Here is a 21,188-nt window from a genome sequence, read left to right as displayed (position 1 = left end):
CCGCGCTACCTAGCTGAATTCTCTGCCAAGAGCAAATGAGGACCCCTGCCCTGTGATTATGGCCACTCTCTATTGGGGCTGCCCTGACCCTGCAGTTAAGGTGTCCGAGGACAGCCAAAGGTGACCAGCTGTCCCCCAGTGTGCCCAGCACTGAGGGGGATCCCAGGATATGAGCCTTTCAGTTTTATAACTGGCACCGTCCTGAGCAAACCAGCTGAGCTAGTCACCCGGGAGTGCTGGGGGACTTGCTGAGGGCATGGCAGGTCGGGTCTGAACTTCAGGCTGGTAGGAATGGAGCCCGGGGGGGCAGTGCGGGGGAGGCTGGGACAAGACGGTGGCTGGAATCAGCAGTAGCCTGGCTCCAAGTGCCAGACTTCTTGTCCCCATCAAGTTACCCATTATCCATGGGAAAGCACCGTGGAAGAGGCATCTAAGATTTTGTCATCAGAAAGTTTTAAATCCTTACTGAGAAACAAGCAAATAAAAAGGTCATGCTGTATTATATAAGCCTTCGTCATCCAATTTCGGCCTGGCTAAAATTCCTAAGTAGAAAAGGGTGATCTGAGACATCTTTTCCCCCTAAACTCCTCCAGGGCGGAGGCTGGGTCCCACCATCTCCCATCTCCAGCAGGCTGCACAGACCTGGCCCGGCCCAGCCTAAAGCCTGCTGACGGCTTCCCAGCAGCTGAGGACAAAGACCCCCAAATCCTTTCCCGGGCTACAAGACCCACCTCTCCGACCCCAGCTCCGGCCCCGCTGCCCGATCTCTACCCTCCCCTGGGCGTGAAGACGGCACCTTCCGGACAGCAGCCCCTCCCCGGCCTCCTGATGCCGAGCCCCTAACGAAACCCAAACCCATTCCACGTCCCGGCTGCCGACTCCTGCTTCCCAAGGGCTCCGGTGCTGCCCCCTCCCACTTCTCCCCACTCGGCCAGAGAGCCGCGCGTTCACTTACACGACAGGAGCTGGATGATGGAGGTCAGCACAAACCTCTCCCCTTGCTTGAGGCGGAAAAGCTGGAGCACGAAGACGAGCAAGGCGATGCAGCACAGGGTGGTGGCGAGAATCATGGAGGCCTGCACAGCCTGCAGCGTGGGGTACTCTGTGGGGAGGGGGACAGCGTGCCCAAGGTTTAGAGCCACGTCGGGGTGACTGGAGGCCAAAGCCCAAGGGATTGAGGGTGTCCTCTGCACGGGGCAGAGTCAGGGGCAGCCACAGAGCCTTCCAGACCCAGCCTCCCTCTAGGGAACTCCGGGTACTTGACAGGAGGGGCCTCAACTTCCTTATCTAGTAACTGCAGCCCATGCACCCCCCCTGCTGTCCTCCTGGGGCTGTGAAAGGCGGCGAGGACACACATGGATCGGCGGTGACATAGGTCTAAGAGGCTGAGCCCTAGGAGCGCTATTTAGGAAGAGAGAGGGCGCGTTACTTTTATTGATATCAGCCATAACAGATCCTAACAGATCAGGTCTTAAGATCCTGGGCAAACACAACAAGCAATCTCACCACCCTTCCCCTGTCTATGTGGGACATGACTCCCAGGGGTGTGGACCTTCCCGGCAACATGGGACACAAATCTTAGAATGAGCTGAGACTCAGCATCAAAGGATTGAGAAAACCTTCTCGACCAAAAGGGGGAACAGTGAAATGAGACAAAGTGTCAATGGCTGAGAGATTCCAGAATTGAGAGGTTATCCTGGAGGTTATTCTTATGCATTAAGTAGGTATCACCTTGTTATTCAAGATGTAATGGAGAGGCTGGAAGGAACTGCCTGAAAATGCAGAGCTGTGTTCCAGTAGCCATGTTTCTTGAGGATGACTGAATAATGATACAGCTGTCACAATGTGACTGTGTGATTGTGAAAACCTTGTGTCTGATGCTCCTTTTATCTACCTTGTCAACAAACGAGTAGAACATATGGAATAAAAATAAATAATGGGGAACAAATGCTAAAATAAATTTAGTTTGAAATGCTAGTGCTCAATGAAAGCAAGGGGTAAGGGGTATGGTAGGTATAATCTTTTTTTTCTTACCTGTGTTCGTTTTATTTCTTTTTCTATGTCTTTTGATTTCTTTTTCTGAATTAATGCAAATGTTCTAAGAAATGATGAATATGCAACTAAGTGATGATATTGTGAATTACTGATTATATATGTTGATGTCTTATTTGATTTGTTAATTTTTTTAATTAATAAATAAATTTAAAAAAAAAAAGATCCTGGGCAAGTGATGGTTGGCTGTCAAAGAGGGGGTGGCGGGGGTGCCCAAAGCTGCAGAGGAAACCTAAAGGACAAAGCTTCCTTTCTTTTTTTTTTCTTTCTTAGTTTTTGCCATTTTGCCTGAAACTGGACCGACAGCATACGAGAATCAGCTGGAGGCCATCAAGCTCCCCACCCCGATGCCACCCCTCACGGCGAATGAAAGAAGCCAGACTCCTGCGCCCACAAATACACACACCTCGTGAGGCTGTTGACGCAAAGTCTGAGAACAGGCAAGCGCGTAAGCGAGCGGGACAGAAGCCAGAAAGTGGCGGCCCGGGGAGAGGGATGGTGGGAACTAGCTGGAAAGAGGCGGGAGGAGGTGACAGGAATGTTCTGTATTGTTTCGGATACCCGCGGGTGTCAACAATCGTGGCAGCTCATTGAGCTCAGGAAGCCCTTCTCCTATGGGGATTATACCTCCTTTAAAAAAAAATAAAATCCTGCCAGTCTGCATCCAGGCAAAACAAAATCAGAATTTCTGGGGTGAGAACCAACATCAGTGGTTTTTAAAGCTTCCCTGGGAAGTCCAGCCTGTCCCCAGGATGGGACCGTCTGGTTAACTGCAGCACTTCCCAAATTGACCTGAGCCCAGCCCGGCAATCACCTGGGGCTTGTTAAAAATACAGATTCTCGGGCCTCTCCCCCCAGAGGGTTCTGATGCGGGTGCTCTGGGCTGGGCACAAGGAAGCTGTATTTTTAGCAATTAGCCCAGGGGACTTGGATGATGGAGCAAACCTGGGAAGCACGGTTTTAGGGGGGAAAAGACGGATCCTGTTTTAAGAACAGGGTTTCTGGCAGTCGGGGAGTAAGTGGAATGTGACACACGATTAGTTTAGATGGCACCCAATGGGGGCACCAAACAACAAAAAGTCACTTCATGAGAACTATGTTTGCTCTGCATTTCTCATTAAATTATTCTGTGACCCCAAGGAGGCGCTCGTCGCCCCTGAGCAAGTCAGCGCTTTGTAACACCTGCTGATAATCCGGTTTGGGGCGGTTGGTTTTTAACAAGAACATACGATAAGCTTAGAGCCTCCGGGGGCAGGTGTGTCCAGTTAGAATTTACTCACATCATCTGGTTTTCAGTGTAGTATTTCTTTTCCAAGTTTTCTTTCTTTTAGGGCAAGTAATACCAGCTCGTTGTTTACGGTAGGGATATTAAGTTCCCTCTGAAATAAATGCATGCCGGGAAAATGTGAGCTGTTTTCAAGTAGGGGTTGGTCAACTGTTACTGAAAAGGGCCATAAAGTAAATATTTTAGGTTGCTATGTGCTACAACGTGGATGAACGTCAAAACATGATGCCCAGTGAAAGAAGCCGGACACAAAAGGCAGATATAGTGTGATTCCACTTATATGAAATCTCCAGACTAAGCAAATCTGTAGAGACTGAAAGCCGGTATGCAATTGCCAGGGGCTGGGGGCGGGGTTGGGTGGGGTGGGGTGGGGAGTGGCTGCTAATGGGTAGAGGGTTCCTGGAGTCAGGGGTGATAAAAATGTTTTGGAACAAGACAGAGGTGGTGATTGTACAACACGGGGGTTGTACCACACACCAGTGAATTATACAATTTCAAATGCTTAATTTGTTATATGAATTTTATCTCAATAAAAATACAAAAATGAAACTTGTTTAAGTATATTTCAGGTTTTGTGGGCCTATGAGCTATTATTTTTATTATTTTGTTTTTGTTTTTATAATCCTTTTTTAAACGTAAGAACTTTTCTTTGCTCGTGAGCCATACAAAAGCAGGCCTTGGGCTGAATATGGCCTGTTAGTTTTCCAACTGTATTTTAAAAAGAAAAATAACGGCTCAATAATTAATGGCAAGTGTGGGACGTGCCACCCAAACAAGAGAGGCTTGAAGAAACTGCCATGGAGCAAGGTAAGCTCCCCCAGCTAACCACGGCAGGTGGGGTTTGCAGCACCCTGAAAAGGGTGGCTGTTAACTAAGCTCAGGGATGGGTGAGCATGGCAGGGACAGCCGGGGGGAGCTGGGAGCCACCACACAGCGTGCTTGACAATGCTGGCCCCTTCCAGATTGGAATGCCAGCTCCAACAGCTGCTCCTGGTTGAGTGACCTCAGGTACCTTAACTGCTCTGTGCCTCAGTTTCCCCATCTTAAAATGGGGCTAACAGTCCCTGCCAGACAGGGCTGAGATCACATGCCTTGTTCCCAGCTGTAAGCCTCCAGTTAATGGTGTCTCCTACTGGTATTTCTGCTGCTTTCATTATTAATACTGGTACTGTTATTGAGGACAGGGTGAGACGTCAGGACCCAGTGAGAAGGGTCTCTTTCTCTCCATATAGGGTTGCCAGATTTGGCAAAGGAAAAGACCCCCCACAAATATTCCAATTTAACTGGGCATCCTGCATTTCAGGAGGCAGCCCAAACCCCAGAGGGACCCTTCCACTGATCCCACGACACCTGAAATTCTTTTAATGGAGAACAGAACCCCTCGCCCTATGATGCTGGAGAGGAGGCAGCATGTTTTCAAGAAGGATTTTCCGTATTTACTAAGCCCCATCGCCTACTTTAGCTTGGAGTGAAGTCACCACTGCCTCCAGTTTACAGCTCAGGAAACTGAGATTCTGAGACCTTAAATGACTTGCCAAAGGTCACAGGCTTCTGAAAGGGAGCAAAGCTGGGCATTGCAGTTTCTGCCTCAGTCAGGGGCCGAGGTGAGTGGGAGCTGACCAGAGTGTTGCTCTCTGAGCCTATTTCCAGGTAAGCCTTGAACCTAAGAGGAGGGGAGAAAAACATCTAGATGAGGCTGAATCTGGAATAAGGGTGAGGAAGGGAAGCTCTGCTTTGCCAAGAAACAGAGATGGGCAGGGGCCACCGCAGCTGGAGTTGGTGCTGGGTCCAGCCTCTGGCTTCCTTCACCCCTCCAGGCTCCGGCTCGTGCCCTGCTCCAGTCTGCAGCGTGCCGAGGCAGGCAGGTCCGCCTGGTGGGCTGGGAGCAATGGAAAGGAAGCTTCTCCATCCCGGCTTCATTTGTTCACACTCACCTTGATAGCTTTCACTGATCTGTGTACAATTTGTGTTGTTGATGCATACTCTCCAGATGTCCGCAAAAAACTCTTCTCCTACCCACCAGGCCTGTAACACACAAAGGGAACAGAGGGAAAGGCTGCTCGTTATGGGAGAGTAGCGTACTAACTAGAGGTGAGGCACAGGTGACTCAGGCCCAGTGCTTCTCAAACGGCAAGGAGCCTGCGAATCACCTGGGGCTTTATTAAAATGCAGCTTCTGGTTCAGGAGGTCTGGGGCTGGCCTGAGACTCTGCATTCTAACAAACTCCAGCCTGGTCTGGTGAAGAATAGGAGCTGGTCTGTGCCCTCACAGAGCTTTGGAGAAAAGAGAGGGCTCACTGGCAGGGAAATGAGTTGATGGTGGTCAATTCCCCAAGAACTGGGGTAGGCAGGGGGGATGGGGCGTTAGAAAAGGATGAAGCCTGAGGAGGGGAAGCCTGCTGTGGACAGAATGGCTGGACAGAATGGCCAAACAAGGCTCCCCTACGTGCAGTCAAATGCTTCGGTTTCCCTCTGGACTTGGGCTGCTCTTGACCTACGGAAGTCCTTCCTCCTCTCCATCTTCCCAAAGCCTGGACTCCAGACCTGAGTGACCACAGAGGCTCTGGGCTGCCTCCTCACAGCACTGGGCACTCCTCACCCCCCCATCATGTAATCAGCAGGTGTTTGCTGAGCTTCCATTACGCCCAGCCATGAGGTCTGGAACAGGCCTGGGACTCACTAATGGGCAGATGCATTCATTCCCCATCCTCCTGGTGAGTGCTCCGATGGCAGACACCCAGGAGTTCTTGGGCAGAACTACCTGGTGCTGTGGCTTCTCTGCCCCCCAGTGGCCGTCTAGCCCTTTCACTGTGTCTGGGACCTTTTCAGGACCCCAAAGGATTAGCTACAATTAGATAAAGGAGACTCTACAAGAACCCTCAAAACCATTTATTTCAGAGTGTGGGCCCTTTGGGTGGAAAGTTCTGACCCACAGCCTCATGGCGACCCCCGCAGAGCCCACTCCCGGCACCTCTGCAGGAACCTCCAGGAACCCACGCCTGACAGCTGTCCTCATATCCCGCTGCACAACCTGGGAACCTCTGGAATGTTCAAATCCCGTCTCTGCCACTCACTGCCATGCGAACCCCAGAGAGCAGCCTAACCTCCCCAAGCACTGGGAGGACCTCCCCCTAGGCTTGGGGTGAAGATCAAACAAGTCGATGAACTTAAAGAGCTGGGCATGGCCTCAGTCACAGTAAACCGCTAAATGCAAGGTGGAGTTATCATTTACGACATTATAGTTACAGTGACTAACGAAGAGGAACCCCTGAGCAGGCAGAGTGGGAACCAACTGGGTGGCGTACATTTTCCACCCGAAATGTCTCTGCCTTCTGAACGGATCAGGACTGAAGTTCGGACTTTGGATCAGGCTGTGGACCACAGAGGACCTCTGTTAAAAAACTTCACGTGCTGCCAGGAGGGACGTGAGTCCTTGCCAATGCATTATTTATCAAATACATTTCTGCCATATAGGCCAAAGCTGCATCCTAAAGGAAAGTTAAATTTTTCATGAGGAGGGGACAAGGGCAGAACTGGGAAAGTTCCAAGCATGAGCTCTGCTGGGGAGGGTATGGCCAAGCGGGCTAGCAACAAGGGATCCTGGCCAGTAAGAAGATGTCGGGAGGGGGTGGGGTGGGGGTGTCAGAGGCCCTCTGGGGTTCTAGGGTGGAGGTTTTCACCGCGGGGGGATGGGGGGGTGAATTTACCTCCAAGGGGACATTGGGCAAAGTCTAGAGACATTTTCGGTCATCACAGCTAGGTGAGGGGGTGCTAGCGGCATTGAGTGGGTGAAGGCCGAGGATGCTGCTAAACCTCTCACAGTGCACAGGAAGGTCCCACCACAAAGGTCCCAGCCCCAAATGTCAATAGTGCCAAAGCTGAGACCTCTGATCTAGGGAAGGAATGAATTCAAGCAACATCCTCAAATGGCTTCCGCTAGCCAAAGCATTACACCAGGATCTGCTGGGGACTCAGATGGCAGGACAGAGGTCCCTCGGCTCCAGGACTGGGCCATCCCAACCTAGACATGGGACGCTCCAGAATCTAACGCCCTGCCTAACACGCACATGCACACACTTAGGCCAAAAGTCCTGAGGCCTGGCTGGGGAAATAGCATGCCTTGGGATGGAGGTCAACCCTGAATCGCGCTCAGCCTGACCAAGTTCTCAATCCTCTGTCTACGACTTGAGAAACCACAAGGCCTGAAATGGTCAAAAGGTAAAGGAACTTACGTTGTCGATGGTGGCGATGAAAAGCAGCGCCGCGGAGGTAATGTGGAAGACGATGATGAAAGCAAGAAGCACCAACATTTTCACAGAGCAGGATGGCACGAGGGTCACTTGTAGAGCACAACCACCGAGAGATGTTCTGAAGAGGATGAGAGAGAAATTCAAATTTGTCAAAAAGAAATACTTCAAATAAGCAACCTCTAATAGAGTTTTAGGAAATGGAAAACAGTTTTTCGCATCTGTCCCTGCCTGGAGACTTTGCTGGAGAAAATCTGGCATACAGAAGCTGTTTATTCTGGATCAATTCCAATATTACTTAGGAAAGAGAAGGAGTAGAGACCAATTAAAATCCGTAATTCAGAAAAGCATGGCACCTCCTCACCTTGATTACGAAATTAACCCACTGTGCTGGTTTGGGAGGGGGCAACCCCGCTGTACAAACCTGATCCCCACCATCGGCGTGTATCGTGGGACATTTCACAGCCCCAGAGGAGGCTGTCAGAGTCTTGCTTCATTGTGGAGCAAAAGTGATCATGATGCAAAAGTATTTCCTACTCTCCACTCCAACACCCCCTCCTCTTAATATCTATCCCCATTTGAACATCCAAGCACAAAACGCAAATGGCAGCCACATGCGGCTCCACTTCCCTCCCGGGGCAGGAGGACAGCATTTCCCAGCATCCCCTGCAGTTAAGGTGGGGCCTGTGACTAACTCTGGCCAATGAGCTGTCAGCATTTCTCACCCGGAAAGACAGCCCTGAGTGTATTTCCGGGTGAGGCCGAGAAGAGCAGGTGCGTGTCCGCCATGTTCCCTTCCCTTCACGAAATGGCCGTGGACAGTGCAGCCACAATTCATTGAAGCCTAACACCTTGGACAGATACCTTGATTAAGAAACAAACCTTTCGATGTGAACCACTCAGATCTCAGGGCAAATTTTTTACCACGGCAGGACAGGTTAACCAATGTACAACAAGAAGGGACTGCAAAGTGAAACTGGAAATCTTCGAAAAGAAGGAGGGTTGTAACAGTCCAGTGATTTGGAGAACTGCTCAGAAGGCAGCAAAGGCATTAACCCTTGAAGACCTGTTCTAGTTGGACTAGTTAGCAATAAACGAGGAAAAATACAAACAGGGATAATAGCAAAAACAGTGTTCAAAAGAAAGATTCGAATAACAAAGGATTAAAGGTGACCCTTGGGAAAATGGATGACCATTTGCTCAAGATGACACGGCGCCATCATCTTGAGCAAATGAAACTCAAATGTAAAGTGAAGATGTGACAATCAAACAATCTGGCTGGAAGAGTGCACACTACCAACCTTTCAAAAGCCAGGACAGTTCATCTAACTGATCTGTCACCAATTGCTATTATGAAACTTTGCAGAAAATCATTAATTTAGTTTCAGTTTGTAAAATACACTCCAAATCAGACTTTGTTTACACTACTTATGATGAAGTTGTAGGCCCAGTTTTAGGTGGATTCATTTTCCTTTACCAGTCCTTCTCTCTTTCCCTCCAAATAAACACACGCCATACTTTCTTCTTGACCGCTCTGGGAGTAAGTTGCCTACAGCTTTTCTCTTTACCTCAAAATACTTCAGTGTGAATTTCTGAAGAATGAGAACCTTCTCCTACAGACCACAGCATGATTATCACAATTAAAAACTTTAACACTGACATAATACTATTATCTAATCTATAGTCCATATTGTAATTTATCCAATTGTCCCAATAATGTCCTTAAGAGCAATTTTTTTTTTTCTGGTCCAGGATCAAAATCAAGATGACATGTTTCATTGTCATGTTTCTTTAGTCTCCTTTAGTCTGGAATGGTTCCTGAGCCCTTCCCTAGCTTTCATAACGTTGATATCACAGCACACCTCGGAGATACTGTGGGTTTGGTGCCACACCACCACAATAAAGCGAGTCACATGAATTTTTTTGGTTTCCCAGAGCATATAAAAGTCGTGTTTACACTACACTGTAATGTAGCCTATTAAGTGTGTGTGCAATAGCATCAGGTCTAAGAAAACAATGTGTGAACGTACCTTCAATAGAATGAGACACAGAGTGACAAAATGAGCACATGCTGTTGGCACCCACAAATTTGCTCAATACTGGGCTGCCAGAAACCTTTCATTTGTAAAAAAGGCACTATCTGCGAAGTGCAGTAAAGTAAATCACAATAAAATGAGGTATGCCTGTACTTAAAAGTGCGACCATTCATTTTGTAGAATGGCCCTCTGTGTGAGGTCTCTCTGTGATTGGATTCAGGTTACACATTTTGGGCAGGAGAACTATGTAAGTGAGGTCTTGTCCTTTTCAGCCCATCACACCAAAAGGCACAGGAGGTCGGTTTGTCCCATTATCAGTGAAGCCAACTTTGATCGCTTGGTTAAGATCTACCAGATTTCTCCACTGTACATCTTTCCTTGGTAACTAACAAGTAAAATGTGGGAGATATTTTGACACCACGTCCTCTCTGTCATCAATCTCTCACCCCAATAGTGTGGGCATCCTCTGCTATTATTTCTGGAGCGGGCCCATCTCAGATAGGCTTTTTCCTGGTACCAACTCTCCCACTTCCTCTAGTTTACTCAGGCCCTGTGTAAACCGTCTACCCTTCCTCTGCCAGCTTGGCCCTCTGACCATGCTCACCCTCACCCCATTATCCTGCGTGCTCAGGGCACTGACGAAGACTCGGGGGCTCACACGGGGGCTACTCCTTGAGACCCAGGACTTTATATTAGCCAGGAGCCAGGAGCCAGCAGCAGTGTGGTTGCCCAGCTCAATCCTGAGAGGGCCCAGCTGTGGTTCTGGGCATCACCACTTGGAAGAACTCTATGAGCTGACTTAGAGATTCCTCCCATTCTTTTCGAAAGGACAAATTCCCCCTTTGTTTAGGCCTGCGTCATTCTTAAGCTGCCATCGTATGCTGCCTCCAAATAAATGCATTTCTGACCCTCGCAAGAAAAGGCTCGTGTACCACGCAGAATGCCATGTTACTTTCATATTAGCTGAAAGGACAGAATGCCAACCTCCCGGGGCCATGAAGTCCAGGGTGCTAGCGGCTTTCCTATATTGCTCAGCTCAGATGACTGATACATATGCATATGGACACATACACGAAGGTTCCAGAAAAAGAAAGGACAAGGCGTTAACCCCTTTGTTCCCAAAGCGTGCAGTTCAAATATTACAGGGCGCTGATTTGGGATGGCGTGTTGAGATGGCATCAGATAACGTTGAACCACATACTGAGGCAGTCCCCACCCTGATCCTTCTGAGTTCATCAAGAGAAAAGACCCAGTCGGCTGCTAGTCTGCCTCCGACACTTGTCAATTGCTTTTTTTAAACAAAAAGAGAAAGCAGAACTTTGGGCATGCCAGCCCAGATTCCATGGCTGGCATGGAATTCAGATCTCTAGCAAAAAAACAAAAAAGGGGCAAATCAATTATACAGCTTTATGTGGACCTAGGGCATTGCTGGTGACCTAGGCTGTAGAGGAAATTATGCATAAGTAGAGGGGAGAATAAAAGTGGAAGCATGGACTCCTAGATGTCTGTAGAAAATAACAAAATAATATTAAAGACAATTTAATAATCTTGTTTTGATTTTACTATCATACAGCTGCTTTCTTTTTATAGGAAATAATGCCATTTAAAGTAGCGACCACAAAGTATCCTTTTAGAACAAATGTATTAAACATGAGGCATTTAAGAAAAATATTATGTAAATAGAACAGGTGGTCCTCTGTGTTAGCAGAAATCCTGAGGATGGTTCTCCAATGCCTGATGCCTGGCGAGCCCTGCTTTAACCCTTGGGGGCTGTGGGCATCAGTCGTTAGAAGTTTCAGGTATCAGGAATGGGCTGCTGCCAAGAAAAGCTTTTACAAGAGGGCAAGTAAGGTCTCGAGTCCAGTGTAAGAGAAAGGTCTGCGGCCAAACAAGGATGTCCAGAGACAGGCTGGAACCCTTAGACACCCAGAAATAAAAAGGGGAAGGGGGACAGGAAAATAGGTGTCACCCACTCAATAATCTCCCATGACAACATCTGGAATTCAGATCTCTAGCAAAAAAACAAAAAAGGGGCAAATCAATTATATGGCTTTATGTGGACCTAGGGCATTGCTGGTGACCTAGGCTGGAGAGGAAATTATGCATAAGTAGAGGGGAGAATAAAAGTGGAAGCATGGACTCCTAGATGTCTATACAAAATAAGTCCCCTCTGCACCACCATCTCTGACGCCAGCCTCCCGGGACCCTCCCTAGAGGTGGCCACTCCTGCATCCCTCCAGAGACCTCAGATAGGGAGGGAACCCCTACTCCCCACTCTACATGTTTCCATGTGGAAGGACCTGCACCAGAGTTGCACTCTGGGCCTCTTGTCCCGCCCCTCACTCACTCCTTTGCTCCTGATTGGAGGGGCCATCCACTGTCTGCTTTCTGGATTGGTGGAGCTCATGCATTAAGAGGCCAGAGCGCAGCACTTTTCCCTTCCCCACGCCTCCCTAGTGAAAGGGTGGTGTTGTCTGTTCCCTGCAGGGCCCGATTTCCCTTGGTTGGGGGGGCCCCCAGGGCTAGTGGGGAACAGGAGCTGGGGAGCCCATGTGGCCAGAAGTCTTAGCCCCATCTTCCAACCTAGCTTTGCCCACCCAGTAAGATCCCTAAATACTCCTTCCGAAGCCATCTCATCCATCTCATCCTTAGGGATGCTGCGTGGCAGCCACATGGCGGCGTAACTAGTTCACTGTGGGTGGCCGTTGGGTGGTTTCCAGACTTTACGCCAAACGACACTGCCCGGGAATATCCTTGCATTTATTTCTGGGCACACCTGGGCTATATATCTGAAGTGGACATGCTGGGTCAGGGGTACGTGCATTTCGGTTTATGGTGGATGCTGCAAGGTGCCCTGGGCAAGGCTGGTGGTATATCAGCTTTGATCTTCAGAGGTCTTCGGAGTCCTTCAGAGGTCTTCAGAGGGTGTGAAATACAGGACCAACTCATGCCTGCCTCGGTGGCCTTGGAAGGCCTCGACCTAGTGACGTGTCTTAGCTCCCAGGAAGCATAATTCTGGCTTAAACAGACTGGCCTCTGCTTTCCCCCGGGGGCTGGTCCCAGCAGTGCCATCTCCTCCCCTCGTTTCACTCCTGCACGGGGACTCCACGGGCCCGCTCTGGAATACTGAGGAACAAACAATTCCCTGGTTTGCATGTCAGAGGAAGTCTGGCCACCCAACCCAGAACTCGTCCTTGTCACCCACAGGAGCATAATAGCAAGGCATCTCTCCCCACTGTGCACGCAGGTTTTGGGGCTCTGCCCTCCGGGGACGGGCCTCCCCGGGAGTATACTCCCCCACCAGGTCTGCGGCTGGCTCTCTTGCCCCACCTAAGTCCCAACTCAAACACCACCTCCTCCTTGAACACTGATGGAAAAGTCACCGCGCCCCCCTCCAGCATTATCCCTCTGGTTTTTCTTAGGAGCACTTGTCTGAAAGCATCTTTCTTGTTCACTTGTTAATTGTCTGTCTCCCCCTCTGTCCCCTGCCGTGGCCAGTGCACAGAAAGCGATTTGCTGTCATTTCACAGTTCAAGAAATGCAGAATTGCAGGGCCCTCAGAGAACTCAAAGCCCTGATTGTCCAAAGGTGGGAACTGAGGCCAGGAAGGGCCCCGACTTGCTCGGACCCCACAGCGAAGCAGGCGCCAGACTGGGACTAGAACCGGGGCTCCTGGCTCCCACCCCAGAGAACCCTTTCAGCCTCACTGGGTGCCCTCAGTGGTCAACTGCCACTTCCCTTTGCTACTTTCAGGCACAACTTTCATCCAGCAGGACGAGGAGTAATGGTCCAATGATTTTTTCAGGATGTTCTGAAGGCCACAGGGGTTTAGGTGTTTACCTGCCTGAAGGTGGCAGACAGAACTAGACAAGCTTTCCAAGTTTCTGCCTAGAAATCAAAGTCTATGTTTTGTACAACTTCTCTTTTAAAAATATGTTTTGAGCTACCTAATACGTGTGATGATAAAAAAGAAATAATACCAAACAACTTACGATAAAAAAAAAAAAAAAACCACAGCCTCCTGCCCCACCCCAGCCCTGTTCCCCAGGGACAATCACTTTTAACTTTATGTCACGGTTATTTTTATTTTTATTTTTTTTACATGGGCAGGCACCGGGAATCGAACCCGGGTCCTCGGGCATGGTAGGCAAGCACTCTTACCTGCTGAGCCACAGTGGCCCACCCTGTCACAGTTATTTTTTCTGGGTATCTCCATTATTCTCAAACAATATTCCTGTACTAATATTTCCTGATTCATCTTTTGTAAATATTGACTTCCTGCCTAGGGGAGAATCTCTCTCTTACACTCCCATCTCCTTTTCCCCATCATCCCAGTCTTGCCAAAATAAGGTCAATAATTCTCATTTGAGTTATGACCCTGTAAATACTGTTTGCTGCAGAGCCAAACAGTGTACTATGATTGTGAATTGTCTTCTTTTTTTTTTTCCCTTGAAAAACCCTAGCACTTCCAGTTGCCCCTTTTTGGTCTCTCTGCGGTCCCCTTTACTTCCTACCTATCTTCGGTATTTCCCAAATTCTTACCGTTTCAAGTCTTCTCTCACAGAGCCCCAGAGGCAAAACGAATGTATGACTTTGGTTACGCGCCTGTGGTTGACCTCATCCTTCACGGCGCGGGCATTTGCCAGCCAGCCCTCCTCGCCCAGCTCTGCCCACCTCTGCGCTCCATGTGCAGTCCCTGCAGCTGCTGCTGTCAGCGGGCAGGGAAGATGGGCAATGCCGCGCACGACGTTCCTCAGGGAAGACTAGCAAATTCCCTCCTAAACCCAGGAGTTCCGGCAGGATCACAAGATGCGTGGGAGAAAAGTCCATCCCCAGGGAGGGGGTGCCCCAAGGCGGGCATCCCACATGAAAACAAGACGCACAGTGATTAAAGTTCAAGCTGCAGCGTACAAAGCACGCCTTGTTTCGGATCTTCGTGTTTATCCTGTGAAGCCGGCAGACCAGGGTATCATTAGCCCTATTTCACAGAGGAGAAGACTGAGGCCCACAGAGGCTACAGTGGTTTGCCAAAGCTCGCATAATAAGCAGCGGAGCCGAGGCTGGGGCCCCTGCTTTTCCAACTCCAAATCCAGGTCATTTTTCCACCACCCTCGCCTCCCTCTCCCATGCTTAGGGCCTGATGAAAACCACTCGGTGGGGGACTAACTAAAATCAGGTGAGAGGGCACACGGCAGCGTGAAATCATCAGCATGTGTCCTTTACCTGTGGCTGGATTTCCCTCGAGTTTGGTACCAGGCAGGAGGGGCTTGTGAGGCCAGCTGGTACTGAACCATGAGCAAAAGTCGAGATATGACTGAGCTCATTCAGGGAGAGCCTGATTAAGGTCCCTGCTTTTCCTTCACTTGTCCTCACATTAGGATTCCCTGCATTTCTAATCCTTTGAGCTCAATGGCTAAACTGAAGCAGCATTTGTTGTCCTTATTGAGCTATTTTTGAGATCGGTTAAGATTTTAGATAGTTTGACCTTGATTACTGAAAGGATTCATCCAGGCACAGTCAAATGGATTCAATTCATCCCTGAAACTTTTCCACCCTGGAACCCAGAGGAGTCTCGGGGCACAGCAGGTTACCTGGACTCTCCAACCTTGATTTAGGTGCATCGTAAGTATCTTCGCATTGAAGGCCTACGCGTTCCCTATTCTATAAAATACCCCCAAAATAATCACGTAAAATAATAAAGAACACAGAATATTAGCGCTTAAGATCAAAACTGTTTTTTAAAATAATAATGACACAATATCGAAGGCTGAAGCAGCAGCAGGTGGGTTTATACCACCAGGAACAGCCAGCCTCCTTTTGGGAACAGAATTGCAGAGTAGGGGTGAGGAGGAAGAGAAGGGAGAGAGAGGAGGACGAGGCAAGGACTAGGAAGTGGAGGTGGGGTGATGGAAATTCTGCCCCCAAAACGGAGTGTGTGGGGCTCAGTGAATTCCAGGCTCTAAAGGCAGATGTGACAGGATGGAGTATGGAGCCTCCAGAAAAGCCCATCCAGCCCTCTGCTAGCAAACAGGGCACGCCAAGATCCCACACAGGTGCGCCCTGCCACACAGTAGTCCAGTGTTTGCTTGGAGTGTGTATGTGTGTGTATATGCGTGAGTGTGTGGCATGTGTGCACGTGCGTGTGCAAGCATGTGTTTTGTTTTTCTAGCCCTGGGCATGGAGAAATACACAAAAGTCTTCACTGCGCACTGCCAACTTGATGGGGGGACAGCACTGTCCTGTTCTTGTCAGTGAAGAGGAGCCCAGGAAACCTGCCCGCAGGCAGGTTAGGAGTCCCCTTGTCTCCTCTCTTTCTTAAAAACACAAATCTCCACCACTGGGAGCCCCAGCCTCTGCTTGCTGGAGCCAACAGGAAGCTACTTTGGCACATCCTCCATTTGGTGCAAGGGAACGAAGCGAGAGCCTGGCCGGCTTCCCGCGGGGTGGCGGAGACCAGGCTGTTAAGATGACCACTCCGTCCACCCCGGCTCTGTCCCCACCCTCGGGAGCTCTTCCTCCAATTTAAACCACCGCCAATTCTCAGCCTTTTCCCGGAATTGTAGGTCAAAGGAAAATCCCGGGGCGTGGAGCCTTTCCATACAGACCTGAGATGTTTGGCATCTTGGGCTCAGAGCAGTCCCAACCCAGTTCCACCCACGGCTCTCACTCAAAAGGTCAGGGAGGCTCTGGGCACCAAACCCCGGAGCGGAATGCTGTCGCCCAGGCCGTGCTGCCAAGGGGACCCTAGGCTGGCTCCAGCAAGGGCAGTTCACCCCAGCCTGGGTGGAGTCCAGGCCCCTCCTGCTGCCCAAAGCACTCCAGGGCTTTGGCCTCTGTGCTCAGGAAGCCGGAGGTCAGCTTGGCCTCTTGCTGTGGCATCTGGACCCCAGCCTGTAATACCCAGGCATCTGAGATGCCCTGAGATGGTGGTAGCCCGCTGACCCCGGCTGCCCAGCCTTGTGCTCGCTGTGGCTGGGAATTCTGAGCACAAAGCCAACACTTGGCTCTGCTGGGAAATGATGACAGGCAAGACATTGGGATCTGGCGGTGGTCCAGGGCAGAAGCTGCTGGGGATGATTCTGCCTGTGCAGCCTTCCAATCCACTGGAATTCTAATGTCAACCACATCAACTGTGAAGACAGCCAGTATGGACTGAGAGCCTAGTAGGCTTTAGGCCTTGCTCTAAGCTCATTACATGGACTAACCTATTCATTCATCACATAATACTATGATGTAGGTGCTATAATTCACCTCATCGTCAGGTAAATACGGCCCAGAGTGGTTAAGCAACTACCCCATGGTCACACAGCTAGGAAAAGCCAGATCTGATACCAGAGCAATCCCCACATTGATCAGCCTAAGTCTGAATTTCCCTTCCCTTTTGGGGTCCTGTTACTTTAATACCTGATCAGGAAGTCTGTCAAAAATACCAGGCCCACACGTGGCATCAGATGCTGGGCACTGCTCCATGCTATTACTCCAGTCCCACATCCTGGGATGTACTTTGTAATACACACTGGGGACAAGGGAACACAATGTGATGCCCATGTGCTCCTGGCTTAAAGTGCTTCCCTTCTCCTGCCAATGAGGTGCCAGCCCAGTGATAAGAACTGTGATCCACTGTGTAGACAAAAAAGTCAAGTGACGGGATTTGCTCACATCATCTGGTTAGCAGGTGGCACAACCAGGGCCTGCACCCCAGCCTTCCGGTTACCAGCTGACAGCTCATTCTTTAAAAATAAGGCAGTTATTCATGCAATGAGCATTTGTACAGTACTGCCACGTGCTGGTCCATGGTATGCGGGTGAGTAAGGCATGCTCCGTGTTCCCTGGCAGCTGCCAGTACATGAAAGACAAGCATGCAGGGATAAATTACAGCACGGGAGAATCCTGAGAAAGGTGGAACATCCCTGTTTTGGGGGTGGGAGCAATCTCAGTAAGCTTCAAGGAGGAAGTGACATTTGATCTGGGTCTCAAAGGTGGGCGGTTTGCCAGGCACAGATCTGGAAAAAGGGGGCTGCAGTCAAAGGGCCGGAGACGCTCCAAGGCCCAGAAGCATTAAGGAAAGTGAGAACGGTGTGTGCTGGGCAGGGTGCAGAGTTCAGCCTGAACCTCTTCTCCAGGAGACATGCTTCCTGACCCTTGGTAGCCAGGCTGAAGAGTTTGAATGTTATCTCGGAGGCGGTGGGGAGCTAGGGAAGGCATTTAAGCAGGAAAGTTATAAGATCTGCTTCTAGGAGAAAAACAGCCCACAGTGAGGAGGATGGATGAGAAGGAGGCAAAACGGAGTTGGGAAAGCTGGTGGGGCAGCTCCGGTGAGAAGTGATGAAGTGTCTCGACGAAGGCTGGAACAGAGGGCTGGGGAGAAGGGAGAGGGTCCAGAGCTATTCAAAAAGTGGAATCAACAAACTCGGCTGTAGGTTGAGGGCTCGCTCGGGCAAAGGATGTAGGGAGGTCTGTAGCTTATGTGCCAGAGAGGAGGCGGTTCCCTTAAGAGAGCCGAGGATTTGGGGCAGGAGGAGCACATCTGAAGGATGAAGGCAGCGTTTCATTTGGTTTTAGAAGTATCCGGTTCATAACGGTGGAAACGTGCGACTTGGCAGTTGGAAGCATGGATGGAAACGTGACTGTGGGGAAAACAGGAGCCAGGAACAGATCACCCCAGGTGTCGGGCGCGTGGGGATGGCAGATGAAGCCATGGGTAGATGAGAAATATGCCCCAGGGAGGAAGTGTGAGAGTGGAGGGACGGAGGAGAAAAGGCCAGCAAAGGAGACAGAGAAGGAACGGACGCAGAGGAGAGAAAGCCGAGAGCAAATGGTGAGACCCAGTAGTCCAGAGAGAAGCTGCAAGGAAAAGAAGACATTAGGCTTGACGGTGAGCTTATTGGCAAACGGGAGAGAACAACTATAGTGAAATGAACTAAATCCCCTCCTTATCTTTCTCCTCCTATCGCCTCTCACTGCCCCGTGTTGCACTGAAGTTGTCTACTAGTGAACCGTGTCTTCCCCACTGCTGTGACAGTGTCCTGGGGTAGCTTTGCACCACTGCCCCATACCGTGCCCGGCACTTAGGACAGGGTCAGGCTGGCAGATGGTGTGCAAGACGTGCGTGTTGACTGAGTGACGGAAAGAGCCAGATTTCAAGGAGCTAAAGAGTTAATAAGGGGTAAGGGAATGGTGCCGCACATTTCTTTCAAGAAGCCTGGCAATAAAAGGAGAAATGTATAACAAAGGCCTGGAGTCCCTTCCCTCAGAGGAAACGTCAGTCCCACATAGCTTCACTGGTGAGTTCGACCAAACATGTAAGGAAGAGTAATACTCACGCTACACAAACGCTCCCAGAAAATTGAACAGGAGGGCCTGTGCCCCAACTCACCCAGTGTGATCAGCATTACCCTGGTCCCCAAACCAGACAAAGCCATTACAAGGAAAGAAAAATACAGGCCAATACTTCTCAGGTCCAAGTGCACGAATGAAACCTTTTAACGAAGTCGTAGCAAATCAAATCTTCCCAGGAAAAGAAGAGTTTATTTTCCCACACTGAGCCTGATGATTTGTTTTGATCCACAGAAGGCAGCAAAACTGATGTGCCAATTCGGAGCCAAAGCCTCATGCACTTCCACTGTGGGTCTGCCCGGCTCCCACGTGGACAAGCCCAGCCTGGCCTGCTGGGGGGCAGGAAAACACACAGAGCAGAGCTGAGCATTTCCAGCTACGGCCACTCCAGACCAACGAGGCAACACCACCACACACACACACACACACACGTGAAATCATGAGTGAGCCCAGCCGGGACCACAAACACCAGCCCAAATTGCCCACCTGCAAAATCGTAAACGAAAGAAATGTGTGGGTTTTTTTTGCTGGAAGCCATTACATTCCTCCAGGTGGTTTGTTACACAGCGAGAGCTGACTGATAGAGAGCAAACACCACTTTATTAGAGTTAGAGCTCTTCAAAGGCAGAAACGACGTCTTGCTCATCTATCTCCGATGCCTGAAGTTGCTCAGCAAATACTTGGATGTTTGCTAGTTTGGGCAGCTTTTGCAGAACAGCAAATAACTGCCATTCTGCCAATGACTGCTGCCTGAACCCATCAATTAAGGAGCTCCCTGTAATTAAATCACCCAGCAAACCCACACCCCAGCCCAGAGAAGGCTGGCAGCATAGCTGCAGGCGCCCAGCATGTCAACGCAGGGATGAGGTTGATTCGGACCAGGTTGCCAGGGGTGAGGTCGGAGTCAAACTCAGGGTGTTCCCTGACCTCACACCCATTAGGCTGGGAAGGTCTTTCCCTTCGCAGAGCCCTTTGTCTTCCTGACTTTCAAGTAATCCCCGGGAAGTCAGTTACACTGCCTTTAATCTCCTTTTCATCTTCCTAAGTGATGGGATCTGTCGTCTGAGTAGGTGGATTTTGTCAGCAAGTTAAAGGGCCATGAATTCCAGCCCACAATTCAGCCAGACCTGAGCTAACCCAAGTGAGTAAACGCAGGAAGGGGAGATGAAGAGAAGATGAGCGGGAAGTAACACATGCAAAGGGCGATGGCTGGACTGTATCCTAGCCGTTGTACCACTCAGTGCCTCAGTTTCCTCATCTGTGAAATGGGGAGACCACGGTACCCCCACATCCTAGGGCTGTTTGGAGATAAAAGAGCAAAGGAGCTCAGAACTGTGTCCGCCTGATGCGTGTCACGTGTGAGTTACTTATCATCACCGAGAACCCGAGCCGGGCCTGGGACGCCGCCCACAGGCCCCAGCCTACGGGCCCCGCTCCACATCCACGCCAGGCTCAAGGGTTTTGTCCTAGAAACACCACCCCAGGCCGGTCCCCTCCCCAAGGATGACATTTTCTCCTCCCATCCGCTATCCCCACTGTCAGAAGGGAGAGGCCAAGTGGAAATAAACCACCAGGGCTGGCTCCAAGGGAGAAAGAAATGCAAAAAGGCAGCCTGGGGTGTGGCGACAATTAAGCGGGTATTTTAGGCAGTGTCCCCAGCTATGCTTAAATTGGCAGTTTCCCAAATCAGTCAACTCTGCCCCACCTTCGACATTTCAGGTGTATTACCCACAGCTTACTGCTTCTTAGACTTAAATTTTTATGAAAGGAAATATCACGACTAAAGTGGAAAATCAGCATCACTGGCCATAAATAGCGGCTGCAGGGAGAAAGAAATACAATGAAAACAAACGGGCGTTATTCAACTCCAGCTAGAAACTGCTGCTGCTGAAAAGCTTGGAGCCCAAGGCTGGCTTTCTCTCTCTTTGCTAAAACAGGATGTGACACGAGCTTGGCAGGTTTTAAAGATGTATTAGCCCAGAACTGAGACTTTCTCCTTAAAGGGTTGAAAGGAAATTTAAAAGGGAGGAATTTAAAAAGATTCTATTTGGGTGAGCGACGGGGACGGTGGCTCAGTGGCAGAGTTCTCGCCTGCCATGCTGGAGACCCAGGTTCGATTCCTGGTGCCTGCTTATGCAAAAGAAAAAAGATTCTATTTTATTTAATGCTATATGTCTGGTCCACCTGAAGCATCTCTCCATCAACTCATACAGAGTCACCGAACACAGAGCAG

At 49.9% G+C, this 21,188-nt stretch overlaps 1 protein-coding gene across 2 annotated transcripts in view; it reads right to left on the bottom strand.

Moving 5' to 3' along the window:
- The window catches only part of EMP2 (epithelial membrane protein 2), a 38,786-nt gene that overhangs the window by 4,648 nt on the left and 12,950 nt on the right, over positions 1–21,188 (bottom strand). Inside the window, exons 1-4 of one of the 2 annotated variants that reach the window (XM_077141828.1) lie at positions 8,008–8,392; positions 7,569–7,704; positions 5,272–5,362; positions 956–1,102 (exon numbers count right to left, since the gene is read on the bottom strand). In XM_077141828.1, the coding sequence (XP_076997943.1) occupies positions 956–1,102; positions 5,272–5,362; positions 7,569–7,704; positions 8,008–8,021 (388 nt within the window). In that variant the 5' untranslated portion in view covers positions 8,022–8,392. Of the gene's footprint in view, positions 1–955; positions 1,103–5,271; positions 5,363–7,568; positions 7,705–8,007; positions 8,393–21,188 lie in introns of those variants that run through there. The other variant, XM_077141829.1, reaches the window with a different exon arrangement.

This window comes from Tamandua tetradactyla, chromosome 23, assembly GCF_023851605.1.
Source record: "Tamandua tetradactyla isolate mTamTet1 chromosome 23, mTamTet1.pri, whole genome shotgun sequence".
Classification (NCBI taxonomy): Eukaryota; Metazoa; Chordata; class Mammalia; order Pilosa; family Myrmecophagidae; genus Tamandua; species Tamandua tetradactyla.
The sequence above is the reverse complement of the archived record's forward strand: the minus strand, read 5'-3'. Positions and strand labels throughout refer to the sequence as shown.